This window comes from Catharus ustulatus, chromosome 8 (genome assembly GCF_009819885.2).
Source record: "Catharus ustulatus isolate bCatUst1 chromosome 8, bCatUst1.pri.v2, whole genome shotgun sequence".
In the NCBI taxonomy this organism is placed as follows: Eukaryota; Metazoa; Chordata; class Aves; order Passeriformes; family Turdidae; genus Catharus; species Catharus ustulatus.
The window spans coordinates 29,005,433-29,022,293 of NC_046228.1; the positions used below are offsets into that span (position 1 = coordinate 29,005,433).

A 16,861-nucleotide genomic window follows, 5' to 3' on the forward strand; every position below is an offset into this window, starting at 1 on the left:
GAGTTGGATCTGTCAGGCACTGGCAGCAAGGGAGGTTCTGCCTCCAGAGGCACTCAAAGGCCTTTTTTTTTTTTTAGCTGTCACATCCAGTGACTCAAGGCAGAGATTTACATTTCTTATTTCTCCTGCCCTTTCATGAACACTTTGGCCCGTTTCCAGAGGTGTGACAGCGCAGGGACTGCTCACTCAACTGTCCTGTCCCAGAGTGTTTACAGTGGCCACGCTGAAAGGAAGGGGCACCCTGGGTCCTTGTCTTCCATATTTTAATTTTCCATACTTTTTAGGGAACCACTGCCCCCGTATTTAGTGTGGGTTGTGTTCATGGCAGCTCATGCACTAATAATAATGGGGGAGTCAGCTGAGGCAGGCAAGGTGAAAGAAGGGCTGTCACGGTGTTTTGGTCTCTGGAAGCCTGGAGTAATGGACGAGTGAGTTGCTGGCGTAAATATTCATAATTTTTATTGCTGTGCAGGGAAGTATTTTATAACAGCAGTATGGTATGTTGGTGAGATTTTCCTGCAGCTGCTAGAGCTGCCCATCTCCAGCTCTGTCCCCCAAAACTACCTCTCTTTGGGTAACAGGTCAAGGGAATTGATAGCATCCAAGCTGTGTTTGAAGTGGGAGAGCACTCTCGCAGCCTTCATGACTGGCTGTGTGCTACTGCTGTCAGGTTTTCACTACAAAGGATTTGGAACAAATTAATACAGTGTGAATTTTTTTTTCTGGCCAGCCTATCATTTTTGCTACAGAGTTCCAAATTTCCTGGGAAATTGAAATGCTGGAAGGCCTGTTTGGAGGTAGGGAGGCAATTAACTAACCTCCTTGATTGAAATATTAAGAAGCTAAACCACATCACATTTCCTTTACACCTCTCAGTATAGGTGATGCTTTTTGGATATGAATTATTTCATTTGGCATCTCTCAGGGAGCTGCTTGGCAAATAATGAAGCAAGACTGAGGTCACAGATGCTTTATTTATATATTTATATAGGCAGAAAAAATGCTTTATAAACATGAAAGTCATAGAATTGTTCTCTTCTGTTTTTATTGCTGTCTCCAGTATAATTTCAAAGATGTTCTTCTCAAAACTGGGGGAGCTGCAGTGCTTGAATGTACTTAATGTAAGGCTTTAATCAGGTTTCACTCATGCTTGATAGCAAGGGATCTTAACAAAGCTGTCTCATTATTGACTTCTTGATAGGCTCACTTGTAAAAAAGTGATTATCAGATGCACAGATAGAAAATTTCTGTCGTAAGAGGATCTAGAAATAGGGTGTACAACTTGGCTGTTACTTAGGTGTCAAAAAGCTGTCCTCATCCATTGATTAATATGGAAGAAAAATGTAGCTTTTAATTAAAAATCTGGGGATAATAGTGTAATTATTTGATGAAAATCAAGTCTTTCTTGCAATTCTGACCTTTCCCAGAACCTGGCAGCTGAGCACACTGTTTGCATGGATATTCTCCTTCATGGTACCATCCAAGTGGTTACAAACTTGAAATGAAAAACTTGTGTTTGTTTGAGACTCCTTACGCTTTCAGGAAATCCTGAGTGAAGTTGTGCTTTGTTTGGTTTTATTTTCTTGTTGACTTCAGTTGAATTTTATTAGTTAAGCAATTTCTAAAAAGCCCTCTGCTGATCCCAGAAGGGCCTTTGATTTATTCTGTCAATCATGGGAATGAAGACTTCAGTCAGGCTTTGAAAATTTGTTTGGAAGCATCAGCTGGCATATCTTCTGTAGGAAACAGCAAGAGTCCTTGAGTGCATCTGAAGGATGACGTGGGAGACTTCCAGGAATATTTTACCCAGTTAGAGAGATGATGGAGCATTTGTGGCTCTAACAGTGAACAAGTGGCAGCTAGTAGAGCTGTTTTAATCAGGTAATACAGTGCTGACAGCTACTCAGTTTCCCTGGCTTTTTTCTGGAGTGGCTGGCAGGAAGCAAAGCAGTCACTTCATTATTTTCATTAAACTCCCCAGTCCTGTGCCATGCACTTGCTGTGCCCCACATCACACCAGGCAGTGTTCTGTGGTTGTGGGCATGAGCTGCACCCACGAGTGCCTTGGAAAGGAGAGATTTCCACCAAGGAGAAAGGGGCTCCAAGAGCAACCCCAGCTTCACAGCCTGCCTTCAAGCTGTGAATTGTCTCTAAAAATAAATAAACAAACAGACTTATTTCTATGCAGATTCTTGGGAGACAATTTTATCCTTAAGGATAAATTTGTTTTGCTAAATTAGAAAAATCTGTTATCTAAAATTTGCAGTTATGTATTAAATTACTGATTTTAGATAGTTTTATAGTTATGCAACTCTTAAGATATTGATGGTGGAATGGACAAGGCAAGTGGCTTTCTGTATAACCTAATTATTTTTTCCTTTTTTCCCCTTTCTGTTTGTTTTTCCCCTTACCTTTCAGTCACCAAATCTGTCAGGTCCCTAGAAATGCTACGAGGAAATCTCTAGGAATATTTGTTGACAATCAATGTCTTTTTGGTCCTCAGAGTATGTGTGTATTTTTTTTTTCTTGCATTCTTTCCTGGCAATGCATGCAGATCTAGTGGAAGCAAGTGTAGTTTATTTTAAGCTTTTCCTTTTTCTGTGTTGCTGTTCCCTTTATTTGTCACAAATGATGGGTGGGTGAAGCTTTGTGAGTTTTGGTTGTAGAGCTGATTTAATCTTAATTTTAGTACCAATCTTAATTTTAGTATCAATGATTAAATTTTAATGTAGTATTCAGGGGAGCTGAGAAGTGTTTATTCTTATAAGTGAATGTGACTAATATTAAGGGGAGAATGAAGATGATGGATGTGTTACCTGTGTTTACAGTCACATGCTGATGACTTGGGCCTTGATCCAGGGAGCTTCCTCCAGCTGGCAAAGGGTTGTGAAAGAGCCGTGGACCCTGGCTGGCCAAGGGGCTCGTTGGCACTGCATTTCAGCTGCAGGGTAAAAGCACCCTGCACTCAGCCTGCTTTGTTCCCAGCACTGGCTTGGTCTGTCAGATGCTGGAGCACAGCTGGCCTCTCTGTGGATAGCTCAGCAGTTGTGTATTGAGTTCCTGCTAACTGCAGCAGATACAGTGGAACCCACCCAAAACGGTCCAGATATTTGACAGGCTACTTATTGTCATTTACTGAGCATGCTGAAATACTTCCAGTTCTTTTTTGGCTGCTCTAACAGAGGAAGAATGCTCTCTTATAAACATTGTAAGTTTCTATCATGGGGTGGTTTTGTTTGGAATTTTAAAATTTATCTGACTTCTTCATAAAAGGTGACACTTTTGCCCTCAGTCCAAGAGTCCTTTTGTCACAAGATATGTAGATAGTGGAGAGCTTCTGTGATATTCCAGATACCGTGTAGGTCTTGACTTTGTCATTGCTTTTTGTCAGCATACTGTATGGACAGGTATAGTTCACTTTTTTCTCATTTGTTGAATGTTCCTGTAATTTCTCAAGAATTTTGGAGCTTTTTTCCCTTTGCTCCATCTCCTTTGCTGACACCATTGGTTGACTCTGATTTGTCTATAGTGAGCATCCTCAAAACCTGAAGATTGCTCTGTATATAAGTTCAAGAGAATTTGAATGTCTGATTTTCATTCATAAACTCTGGAAAACTCCATGAAGTCACATAAAACTTGGAAATAGTGAGATTGCTGTATGTAACAGGTTATTTAATGAAGTTTATTGTAGTTAATGAAGTCAAAAGAATGCATAACCTTATTGAAAAAACAGTTAACAGTCTCAAATATTTGCATTTTTCATGCAGATTTCTTGCTTGTTTAAGCCTTGTTGCTTCTCTTGCCAGACTGTATATTTTGAGTTGTCTCTGTGACTTCTTGGTTCCTAAGCTGAAAACTGGAAGTGAGACTGGCTTTGCAATTACAAGAAAAATGGAAAATTGTTTTGTTTGGATTTCAGCAAATTCAATTTAAGGTCAGGTTTTTCTCTTTAACAATGTATGCTCTATCTTTTTATTCCTAAAGGCATATTTTCAGCAATTTGGCTTAGCTCTGTGGTCATGGGGGTGGAATTCTTTATCTTGGCTTGATATAAGCAAGCTTTCAGAGGATGTGTGGGTTAGTGTCTGACTTGGTGCACAGGAAAACACAATCTCTTTGTCAGGTGGTTTCTGGTTCAATGAAAGACGTTTTTGGTTGAGTTTCTTTGTGTATGACAGCAGCTTGGTAAATTTGAAGAAATAACTCAGGCTTTCAATAAATAACTGTCCATTCAATTTTATAAGTTAGGAGTAAATAAAAATCAACACTGTTATGTAGCTAACATGTTTCCATGGCAGTTTCAGAAAAAACTCAAACCTTAATAACATGAGGACACTCTTGACCTAAGTGTTGTGAAATCTTTCTCATTCGGTGCAAAGGAAAGGTAAAGGATAGTTGAGCTTTTACCTCTGGTGTATTATTCTACAGCTTCTTGAAATCATGTTTGTCTTAGCAAAATGAAAATATTGTCGTGTTACAGAGTATTTTGATACAAGGAATGATTTTTCATCATAGTTGAGAGCTGAAAAGCAGAACATGCTTTTTTGTTCTCTTAAAAATGTAGTCTTTCAATGCAGACAGAGGAAGGAGTTTTGACACTAATCAATGTAAAGGCAGTCACCAACTCAATCATACTCAGTTACTGAGTTTTTGATAACTTCAAGAGTTTGGAAAGAAACTGATGTTTGAGATCAGCAAAGTTACGGTAATTCATTTAAAGACCTGACTTAATCAGTGTATCTTGGGTTCCCTTCCTGTAAAATATGACCTGTATTGTAATAACTTTTTTAATAACTAAAATAACATCTGAAGTGAATGCTCAAATTCATTTTTTCCATGTGAACCTAGAAATTACAATTGGACCTTTTTATGATTTGGTGATTAAGTAGACAAATGGTGCACTTCATGGGTACCATAACAGTTAACACCTGTTTCAACTGTTCCATATTTGTATTGGATGGAACCTCAGCAACCCAATATGTCTTGAAAAGCAAAAACGTTAATATAAAATATTTCATGGTATGGAAGAAATTACAATAAACAGAGTATAGCTTAAAATATAAAATGCTTGTTATGCACATTTACATAAGTTTCATCTATATTTCTGAAACCAATGTAGCCACCTTGTGTTAAAGTAATCCTAGTTTTTCTGAGGGTTGGTTAAATGGTTATTCAATACCATCAAGTAAATACTGTTTTTTAAGAAAACAATATTTCCTGAGTTGGCAGAAATGAAACAATTTGTCAGTCAGAAGTCAGGTACAACTGGGTTAATTAGCATTTGGTTTGATTTCTCTCAAACCTGGGGACAGGGAAGGGTAGAGTGGGGACAGAAGGGTGGAGTGGTCTCCTAAGGCACGTGCCAGGCAATAATGTCGCTTCCTTATGTTGTTTGTTACTGGTGTAGTATTCTGAAGTAATTAATTTCAGAAAATGTGAAACTTTGTCCATTAAAATCTGAAAGCTTATTTCAAATTTAGTGGAGATGGGCTCTATTGTGCCTTCCATGCAGCACAGGTATAGCATTGCTGGCCCCCTCAATCTCCCACAAAAGGCATGTTGTGTTTGATAACTTGAAAACTTCCTGCCTTTTTTGAATAAAGCTTGGTTTGAAAATCTAATTATTATTAAGATTACAAAAATAATTTGCCAGAGTGGATTATCAGATGTAAATATGGTGAACTTCTTAATATGATATTTCAAAGCTGAAGTTTGTTTTGAGGGTCAAGGTTAATACTCTCAAGATTTGTTTAGAAAAGATGATTTTGGGATGTGATGACCTAAGAGATTTTTTTCCTAAACAAGAAACCAAGTTTGCTTTTATCTCAGTTTATCTGATTTGAGGTAAACCTCAATGCCTTACTAAATTGCATCTGCTGGTAGAGAACACTGTAAATGATTTGCATTTTAATGGCTTCTCTATTAATTTCATAACTCTGGAATGCTTCTATTGCACATTTCCCTGCAAAAGGTGCTGGGCTTGTGTTGCTGTAACAAAATCTGTTTGGCTTTTCAGTTATAAAAGAAATGGATAAATTTGCCCTTGGTTTTGGCTATTCCTGCTGTTCTTGTAAGTGCTAGAACATCCTTTGCCTAGTTTGCAGAGCAGAAAGGCTTCAAGATAATTTCACATGAATCATAAACATTTCAGACATACGTTGGAAGCTTTCTTAAACATAAGTACTTAGTTTGGGGGTAAACATACATGCATTTGGGGGTAAACATACAGGTAGTTGTGGGTAGCATCACTAAATTCCTAAACTACTGATAGAATTTAAATTTCTTTAACTGTAATTGCTCCTCATAAAAACCAGAGGAAATTTAGGAAGTAAAATGAAAGAGTAACTAGATAATTGGTACAAAGATTTATATCATAAAAGGAAGAAGGGAAAAGGGAGACAATAGCTGGGAAAAAAACTAACCTCAAAAGAAGTATAATACACTGATTCATGTAGTTTGTCTTCAAGTTTCTAGGCATCTTTTTCTTTCCTAGTGGAATATATCATTCTAAGTGTAACAAAATACTTTAAGCCACAATTGTGGGCGTCTTTTGTTTATTAATTCAACCCATAATGGAGATGGTATTGACTGGACCACCTCAATATAGAAGAATGAGGTATAATCAGAGGCATACCTCTTCCTGGGTTCAGTAGTGCTCCATCTTGGACATGAAGTGACAGAATTCCAACAGATTGCACTATCTCTTAGCATGTGAATAATCATTCTAAGGTACAGACCTTCAACTGCAGTGTCTTTCCAAAAGCCACCATACAGTCTGCCCTGCCTTTTCACAGGTATCATAAGACCTGACAAAGGGGTTATCATAAACTATCTTACGTGCTGAAAAGCACTAGTGTAAGACCATACCTTTATAGTATGTTGTAACAACTAAACCTGCTAGTTACTAGCTAAAGAATTTTTGTGCCATTTGCTCCAACTTTCCTATTGTCTCTACTGTTGTGAGTATTTTTCCTGTGAATCCATTTTGGGATGTTCTCATTCCTTCTTCTTTCCCACTCTGTCCGTGCTTGTTGGATTCTATCTGTTGTGCCATCAGTTGTTGGTGGGGCCAAGCTGTAAATCAGGTCACCAGAATGATTCATATTAAAAATAAACCTACAATAAAAAACTTAGAATCCACTTTGTCAGCATTCTACTTAATGCCCTGCAGAGCATCACTGCTATTATCTTAAGCCATCTCTTGTTTGTATTCAGTTTGGAAACTATGCATTTGCAGCTGGAACAGAATCTGTCTATTCTCAAAACTGCAGCTTCAGCCACACATCTGTCACGTTCTCATCTCCAATTTATCTCATGTACCCTCTGATTAAAAGCATATTGGTCCCATGTTCCACTTGAAATGGAGGGATGGTGTTCCTCACTTCCCAAAAGCATTTCCCATCTATTCCTATTCCTCTCAAGGGGCTGTTTCAAGGAAGTTATGTTTTCCTGCTTGTATCAGTAGCTTGTAAATCTGAAAAACAAATCTTCCCCAGTTGTTTTCTCTGCTTCCAGAAAACCTTGTTCTGGTGAAATGTGGACCAGTTTGTTCTTCTCAAACAGGCAGCTGTGGGTTTTGAAGGTGGGGAGGGCTTTTCTTCCACATCTGCAGCAAGATGAGTGCTTGACAGACTTCATTTGCTGCCTCTGCTCTGGCTGCACTGGAGTTGAATCATGAATTTCTGAACTGTATTAGATAAAACTTGCTAGTGTGTTCCTCTCTGTGGCATTGAAGTGTTGTTACTGAGATTTGAGATGCTTATTTCAAATGTAGTGGCCCTTTCTTCCTCTGGGGTAGAAGTCATCTCGTGCCTCCAGCCTGTATCTGCTCACTTTCATTTGCTACCACATTGCAGAGGCTGAGTTAACAGTTCCTTAAGAGTTTGGAATTGGCTGTGTAGTTGGAGGAAGGGGCAGAACTAAGCAGTTGCAACATAGCTTTGAAGCCAGGGTGATTGGGTGGGCTTGAGGGGTCTGTTTTGTACATGAGATACAAAAAAAATAATGATGTGCATAAATTGCTTCAGTAATCCTGTACCATTCAGGAAGTTCATTTCTACCCTTGGAGTTCTTGGAGGCATCCCTTTCTCCAGGGAAAAGAAAACAATCCTCTTCATAATCAGTTTGAGCTACTGTGTTTTGAACTGGTTGTAGTTCAGCTAGATAAACTGATAAAACGCAACATAAGCTCTATGCAAACAGTTGTATCATTTAAAATGTGATAATTTGCATTAACTAAACTTGCAGTTATGGGTTTAAATACAAGTGGGAGATAATCCAGGTCGTGGTCTTGAGCTCACTGAATAATGTGATACTCGATACAGCAAGTCTTGCACACCCCTAGCTTTCTTTTGATCCTGCTGTTGGTAGAATTGCAGGGCAAGTATGCAGTGTGACTGAATTGTTATACTTACACCATGTGTATTTTGTAGCTAAAACGTTTCAGTGTGTTAGAGCTCCAGTATGCAAATATGAAGGGTTCAGGTTCCATCCTTGGTTAGTGACTTGCAAAAGGTTGATCTGGGTATTACTCAGTTGTTGACAAATGTTTATTGCATGAGAGAAAACAGCCAGAGTTCTTATTTTACAGTAGTGTATACTCATTGAGAATTTCTGTATGTAAGCCTGCAAATTTTCTGTGTATTTAGTAACCTGATCTCACTTATGTTTTACAGCTGCTGCAGAGGGCAAAGGGAAAAGTGGGGAAGACTTTTTTCAGAAGGTAAGAGAGATATTTCAGTTATATAACAGCACGTGACTAGAGAGAAAAAAAAGGAACCGATTACTATGCATGTGACCAACTAATTAAACTTCATGCGCAGTTTGCACCGTATTTGATCAAATGTTTAAAAATGATTTTGCCATTTAAAGTGTCTCCTTATTGCCAGCCATGCATGGAATGAGATGAGAAACAGGTTATTTGATGTATGCTCCTGTTATCCATGTACAAAACCAATTTTACAGTTTTACCAATTCTTTATATAGAAATGTTAAAATATGCGTGATGAACATTTGCCATGCTTCCTTGTGGGGGTTAACCCAGAAGATGATGTGAGGTGGTGATGTTTTCTGTGGATAAATGCTGCAGCCTGTTAGCAAAAAACTGACTTTCAACTTATTGTCATATTGTTGAAAGCATAAATATTTGGTTGAGAAATGCAATGGCCTTTTAAGAAAGAAATGCACAATCCACAAAATGATTCAACAAACTTTGTGGTTGGACAGAGGCACGGAAGGACTGGAAAAAGGAGTCCTGCAGCAACTAAACTACAAAGAGAAACATGGTCAAGAGTAATGACTTGGAAATTATTTTTACAAAGCAGCACGTTATTGGGGTTTTTTTGGTCTTTTTGTTTTGTGGTTTTTTTCAAGAATAATGTGAAGAGCATTATTTATGAGTTATGTTAATGAAAATCTGCATGCTACAGGCTAATAAAAATGATGAACTCTTTTGTCTTTAGTGCAGGGAAGACAGCATAAACTTTGCTGTATGCTGAACTGCCATGACACTTCTCTTTGACTAGTTGTCCATTGAAGTGATTTGCTATATTTTGCTCTAATTTTAAATGGTTATTCCTGAAAGGAAGATGTTAAAGGTTGCTTTACCCTGCATGTTACTGCGGGATGCCTTGATAAAGGCTAGTGAGGAGTATATATGCTGATAAAATGGTTGGATTTTTCAGATTTCTGTTTATTTATATTCTGATTTCTTTATTATTTACTGTAGACATGATGTACCTTACAATTATGTAGCCAATAGTGTAATAACAGAAATTACTGAGTTGAATTTAATAGGAAAGCAAAATATGCTAAACTTTAAGTATGTGAATGAATGCACTCCTTATCCCCACTGATGATGCAGTGGCTATCTTGGCATTTAGGTCTTGTCATATTTGTACGTAATTATTATCTAGGCACAATGAGGGGGCTGCAGTTGGTTAAAGCTGCTTCATTTTAAATAGCATTCATCTTATAATATCATCAACTCCACAGTGCAGATTTCTGATGTTTCTAAGCACATACACACAATACTACAGCTAATAAAACCAGATGGAAACTATCTCCTTTGAGTTCTCTTTTGTTGGAAGAAATCTCTGGACTGTTGCTCATAGCTTACTCACCATCTCTGTCTGTGCAATTTCCTTTAATCAGAGTTAAATTTTTCCTGTCTCATGTGAAATGAATAAGGAAAGTATGTGGAGGTAAAATGAAGACTCATTTCATGTGTTTCAGGTTGGTGCAGTGAGGAAGAAAGTGATTTGTGGCATTAGGAACAAATTGCAAACTAAGGCAGCAGGACACTTCCACAAACTTGATACAAACTCGAAGCTGCAGCAAAGGGATTTTTTAAAAGCAGTTCAGATAATGAGGCTCCAGGACATTATTGGCAGGATTTTGAGTGGAACAAGGAGGGAGAAGTGCATCCTTGAAAGGCCACATCTAGAACATGAGGGCATTATTTGCATTAAAATGCCACATTTGATGTATTCTGATGAGCTACCCTCAATGTACTGAGGTTAGCTATTGGCTGGAAGTGGTGTGGGAGATGGAAGAAGTTTTCATGGGAATGTTGAAATGACAAAAGACAAGGCAAAAATTCAGGAAGGTGATTTTATATGTCAAAGCATGCAGACCAAGAGGGAGGAGAGAAAAGGCTGTGGCAGGGGGATTGGCAGAGGCTCAGTGTGCATTGTTAAGTTGCAGAGAGGCTTTTAAAGAAAGTTAATACAAGGGTTTGGTGCTAAGCTGTCTTTTACCGGTCTTTAAACATGTGAGAAAGCAGTATTACTTGGATTTTCATAGTCAAGCAGAATCTCAGTGGATTTGAGCTGTTCCTATCAACTTTCAGCTTCCAGAGTTTAATAACAATTTAAATGTCAAAGTGCATTATTTCGCTGAGCATTTTACCAGAAACAAGCACATGTAATGCAGTTGCTTGTGGAGTTGCAGAATAAGCCTCAATTCTTGGTGAAATTCAAGTCATATTTCTCCCCTGTCATGGCTGGAAAGATCAGCTGCAAAAGTGCCCCTTCCTCTGGTCCTGAATTCAAGTGAAAAGTAGATAAATGTCCTTTGGTAGTGTCATTTTTAAAAGTCTGAAGACTTTATCATATTGCTCCAGATGAGGGAAAAGCTAAAATCATCTAATGAGGATTTTTCAAAACTACTGGGAGCTACTAATAATTTAGCAGGAAATAAGTAAATAATGGCATTGTTTTCACTGCAGAGCTCTTGGATCTGCAATTCAGTGACAGGTAATCCTAAATAAACATGGATTGCTCTGCTGTTGTCTTACATGCTATTTATGTAAAACATCCTTGTGGACCTTGCTCTCTAAATTGTTGTTCTAATTTATTCTGTGAAGGGAATACATAATATGAAGTTATTACATGTCCTTGATCCAAAGACCATTTTCAGTTGGTGGTGGATTTTTTCCACCAAGTTCCGCAACATCTGGCTCATGCCTCATAGGAAGCAAGTCCCTTTCCCCAGCAAAGCAGGACATTGTTCCAGGGAACAGATAATTTATATAGCCCTGTAGAGATGCATGGCACTGTTATGTAAAATGTAAGAAGGTGTTGATCCTGTCCTGAGGAGTTCATAATCCAAAACAGGTGAGGGTCAGCTGTGTGGAGAGAGAGGAATTGCGTGCATCATTTTGGTTTGCCCTTAGCTCTGTCATCATTAAGTTGGTTCCTTTTCTTCTTTTTAAACCCTTGGGAATTTTAGTGCTGATGATAATCTTTCATTCTGAAACTTCTCAGGATGGGAATGTACCTGTAACCTTCTCAAGAGCCTGTGAGCAGTAGGTGATAGGTGAAGACTGTGGCTGTAGTGGAATTTGGGTGGAGTTCTTGGGCTAACATGGGACTGCATGTGCAGAAGGTAGTGACTGGAAGTAATGCACTCGTGGTACTCTGCACAGGGGCTGGACTCCAGGTCCCATCCAAGCTCTTCATTTCAGTATTACTCAGAGTGTGTGTGTTAGTCATGGGCTTTGGGAGTATGCCTGGAGGGGCTCTTCTGAGCTCTACCTTTCCTGGCTTTTAGAGTTCATTTGCAGAGCTTGGTTTTGTGGGAAGCACCAAATACTACCAGTAACTTGTGTGTTTTACTGGTCCTGAGTGTTTGGCATTCTTTTATGTTTTGTGTCTTGGATTTCTTTTGTACCTTTTATAAGCAGACGGAAGTGATGTTTGTATGCATTTGCCCAGTTGAGGTACTTAAGGGTTTTAAGATGTCTCTGGATTTAGACAAATAGTGTTTTTAAATGCTCATGTTTCTCTTGACTGCAGAGAGACAGTTACTCCCTGAGGGAGACATCAGCATGCTTGGAGTTGTGAAGTTGAAACTGGGCAGATGTTTCAAATGTACCAAAATCTCTTCTGTTCATTATTAGGAGCTTAGGAGTGTAAAGGAAGACTAGTGGTTTCTTTTACTTTTCTTTCCTGTGCTTACATGTAATATTCTAATTTTATTAAATAATTATCACTGTAGAAGATACTGAGGCCATTTTGGAAGCATGATGTGGTGAAACCATCCTTTACAAACAGTCCAGGTATTTGGAAACAGTAGTAGCAAGAGAATAAAAAAGAAAAAAAAAAATGCCCAATCAAAGCCAAAAAAACCCCCTTGTGATTATTTGAAGATGTGAAAAATAGGTATATCTGACTACATCTTTAATCACATTTCTGTTTAAGTCCTCTATACAGTAGTTATTAATCATTGTGCATATTTATTTAGGAGGCTCTGGCAGCAAAAACAGCAAGGAAGCTTCCTCAAGCCCTATTTGCTTATCTAAGACAGTAAAAGAGCTTGGTTTGAGACATGCTGTTTTGTCTTGTATCTTTGAAAAATATCTTTTATCTTGGTCTGGGACAAACCTTCGAACTTTAGCAATATTCTTATACATGAACATATTAATACAGTGTTGATGTATTCATTTTGAAAGTATGGGTAATATATTGTGATACAAGTAGATTTAATTTTCTGTTCGCAGTAGATCAGGCTGGAAGTGGATCAATCTTACTTTTTAATCTCTGAATGTGAAGCATATCTAGAGCTTGAAATGCAAGTGGCTTAGGGCATTTTCAGACATTAAAATTATTAATCGTTGACCTGAGTCTAAGATGTCCCAAGCTAATTATTATCCACATTCAGTAGTAACTTCTGAAGGGCTTTCTGTGTGTCTTCAGCCGTGACTATTCCTGAGCTGCTTATTTATAACTGTAGTTCCCCTAGGGCTGTATTTCCATTTCTGATGGTAACCACTCAGCTCTCAGTTTCTTGCTGTTATTTATCTTGGTGGTGAGACCTCGTGAGTTGGTGGTGATCAGACTTTATCATGGGTCCTGTCTCTGTTTCAACCACAGGAGCCGTTTGGAGCTGCAGGAACGGGTTCCACACATTCCACTTTTTCTGGGTAGAATTCAGGATCTGCACTAACATTAAAATAACTTTTTGATGTAGAGCTTGGCTCATAGCATATGACAAGGATATATTAAGGCCATACATTTCCAGAGCTGGCTTCAAGTGCCTGGCTGGGGTGGGAATGCTGGCATCCAATTTACATTGAGCTTCATCTCATTTAGCTTCTTGGGAAGAGGAAGCAACTGCTTGGAGAAGGCAGTATAGATTAGAGGGCTGAAAGAATGTCAGTGGAAGTTAACATTTGCAGTAAATCTTGGGATTGACATATTTGTCTCCCTGTTGGCAAAACCCCACCCAGTGGAAGAGAGGCTATTTAGGTTGGATCAGTTTCTCTGAAAAGGTAAATCAAGAATGCTTACTTAACTTTTTGCTTAGTTCAGGCAGAGCTGAGTGGTGGGCAGGCTTCATTTTTGTGGAAAATGGCATTCATCCCATCTGTAGTATAGTGACCATTCTGCTAAGGCAATGGAGTGATTCCAAGGATTTTTAGGTTTTCTTGTTTCATCTCCAGTTTCTCCTGCGCTGCTTCTGATACAATGGGCACTATCTTGGGATTTTACCTGTGATATGAAGTCTTAGTTAATAAAGTTCAATTTTATGATACGTTATTGCTATACTTAACACTGTGCAAGATCTCTTGCATTGTAAAGCAATAGAGGAGGAGTGGTTTGTCATCATCATCTAATTGAGGTGCTCAGTGCTTTTCATTCTGAGAGTTAAACCTCCTAAAATGGAGGAGGGATTTCCTTCTCAGAAATGTTGGTACTATTACCCTGGGGAAGAAAAATAATAGAAAGGAGACAAGTATGAGAATGATACAACTGAAAAATATACACTTGGCTTCTGGCTTGTAAGGAGGAAAATTGCTGATTCTGCTTTCAGAGAGGAGACTTGGATGTATGTTGGTGTTTTGAACAGTGTTCTGTGGGGTTTCATTTTTCAGTGATACTTTTCTTAGGATTTTTTTACATTACTTGTGTAATTCATTAATGCTGTACAGACAGATACTTCTATAGAATAATTTTTTGCATGCCTAAATATTTTGTTTGGTTTTGGCTATCCTTTGTCATGTATTTAGAATAAAAGTATTACCTGCGACCCTTGACTAGTATTTCCATTGAGGGTAAACAAAACATTTAAATGAGGTGAAGGACTTCAGTGTTTCTCCATAGGTAAGGGCATTTGGTCGATTGATTTTTGCTCTCACTTAACTTTATTTGCTGTATTTGTAAATTAAGTACAAAGTTCTGTACATGTTATTCTTGCAGAAGGTTCACTTAATGCAGTTTTTTGATGCCACAGCAGTACTGCAATATTTGCTTAAACAATATCCTTGTTTTAAGAATCATCTTAGCTCTTTTCAGGTGAAGTGAAGGTTAAAAATACATGCATGTGTTCTCACCCTTTCTAGGCTAAAAATCCCTTACTGGAAATGGAAACAATAAAAATTCCAAAGCCATATCCGTATAGGCAGCTTTCCCAATTCTATCTCTAGTGATTTAGGGCTTTTATGTACAGTCTGAAAGTTTGGTTTGTGAAACTGATGTCTTTTACTCTGCTGCCTGTATTGCTTTTATACATAATCTCTTCATTAGTGTACGTGGTGTATAAGTTTTGATACACATTGATCTAAACTGTGACTAAGTACATTGCCTATGATGTTAACCTTGATCTCTAATTTTAGCTTCAGGACCTCTTTATCCTGCACATGCTTGCCTTAATTATTGATAAGGTCTTTAGGAAGAGCTGTGATTAGCTTGTGAAGGTGGTAAATTTGTTAGAATCAGTATGAGCTAGGATTAGGCCTTGACAACCCAGAGCCTGTTTGATGCTCTGGGGAAGCCTCAGTCTGCACAGAAGTATTGGCTGTAAGAAGCTGTAGGGGGAAGCACTGATGGTGTTTTGCTTAGCTTGACATGACTGTGTAGCAGTATGCAGGTGGGAAGCAGGCAAGTTTTCCTTCTGTTCCCTTTTTATAATGTCAATCAGAAACATGTCAAATTTTTTTATAGTTATTTTAGCATTTAATAAACTTGAAATAAAAATCAGTTTAACAGAGATGGACAAGTGAGTGAAGATCAATTTCCTGCAGCATTGAAGTAAATGACGTGCAGTAGAAGCACGAACAAAACCATATGAGAGTATTGATCCTTATCCGTGGTGCTTATTCCAGAGGGTAATGTCTGAAATAATTTACATATTGCCTTTTCCAAGACAAGTAAAACTAGGGAAGAAGGACTAGCCCGGCAGTCCCCTTTTCTGAAAATGTGTCTGGGTTTCTGCCAGCTGGTCTATAAAATGGGAAAATGAGGAGCTCTGCCCATGGAGATGCCCAGGCATTCATGTCCTTGTGTGTGGAAAGGCCCTGTTGTCCCACTCTTCCTTCCTGTACAGGAGCACAAGTGGAGCTGGATCCTTGTCCCCCCCGTGCATCATTTGGTTGTGTATTTTAAATACATTGCACTTGCATCTGTGCTGTCAGTACTGACAGTCTAAAGTCAGAACAAAAGCATTTACTGTATTTTATGGTTTAAATTCTGGTTCTTTAATTCTGGAAGTGGGGGTTTTTGCCACACAGGAGCACCAACTAGAAAGTCTGGATGGTGTAGTCTGGAATGTGGGGGGTCTGGGGCCACGTGCCATTGCTGCTTCTCAGGAACAGCCCCTCATCCTTACCTGCAGAATTAGTGCTTACACTGTGGGATCAGGCTGTACTGTCTAACTTCAAGTAGTAGCTGTGACAAACAGTGCATTCTTGATTGGAATTTCGTATGTAGATCACCTTGGGGGAAAGAAACCACAACAGGGCTTGGGATGCAAATCCATTGCTGTACCCAAAATGTTGGCCAGACTTCCACAAGAGCTGTGTACTTGAACCAGGCTTTGGGCTAAGTTTTGTAATCTTTTTTAACTGTTTATATTCCTCAAATTTCCTCACCAAACCAGTAGTCCTTGATGCTGCCCTGCTGATGTACTCTAGCAAAGCAAGTGGTTTCACTACCCTCACCAGTTTTGGAGTTTGAGTCACAGTGGGTAACTTCACACAACCTTCTTTTGAGTCTTGTTCTTCCTTCCCATCCTTGTTCTTGCCTTGCTTTCTCCTCTCCCCAAACAAACAAAAAAGCCCAATAAACCATTAAATATAATAATTCTGGTTCCAGCTACATCCATTGCTCTGTTCTTGCTGCCAAAACTCATGTTCAGGGGTTAGTCATCCTTTCAGATTATGCTGCATCACCCCCTATGCATTGCAAGAGAAAGAGCTAAGGATCACTCCATGTAGAATTTCACTTGTCTGCTGTCACTCTTCACTACAGGTCTTGTCCTATGGAAATATGTTTTCCTTTAATTTTTGTCTAAGTTATATTCCATGATTCAAATAACCCATAATAATAAACTTGTTTATACAGCTGTAAATATATACAAACTG

At 38.6% G+C, this 16,861-nt stretch overlaps 1 protein-coding gene across 2 annotated transcripts in view; it reads left to right on the top strand.

Annotated features, from left to right (window-relative positions):
- The window catches only part of BICC1 (BicC family RNA binding protein 1), an 89,568-nt gene that overhangs the window by 23,892 nt on the left and 48,815 nt on the right, over window positions 1-16,861 (top strand). For both annotated transcript variants that reach the window (XM_033066348.2, XM_033066349.2), the window contains exon 2: window positions 8,676-8,722. In XM_033066348.2, the coding sequence (XP_032922239.1) occupies window positions 8,676-8,722 (47 nt within the window). The remainder of the gene's footprint in view (window positions 1-8,675; window positions 8,723-16,861) is intronic.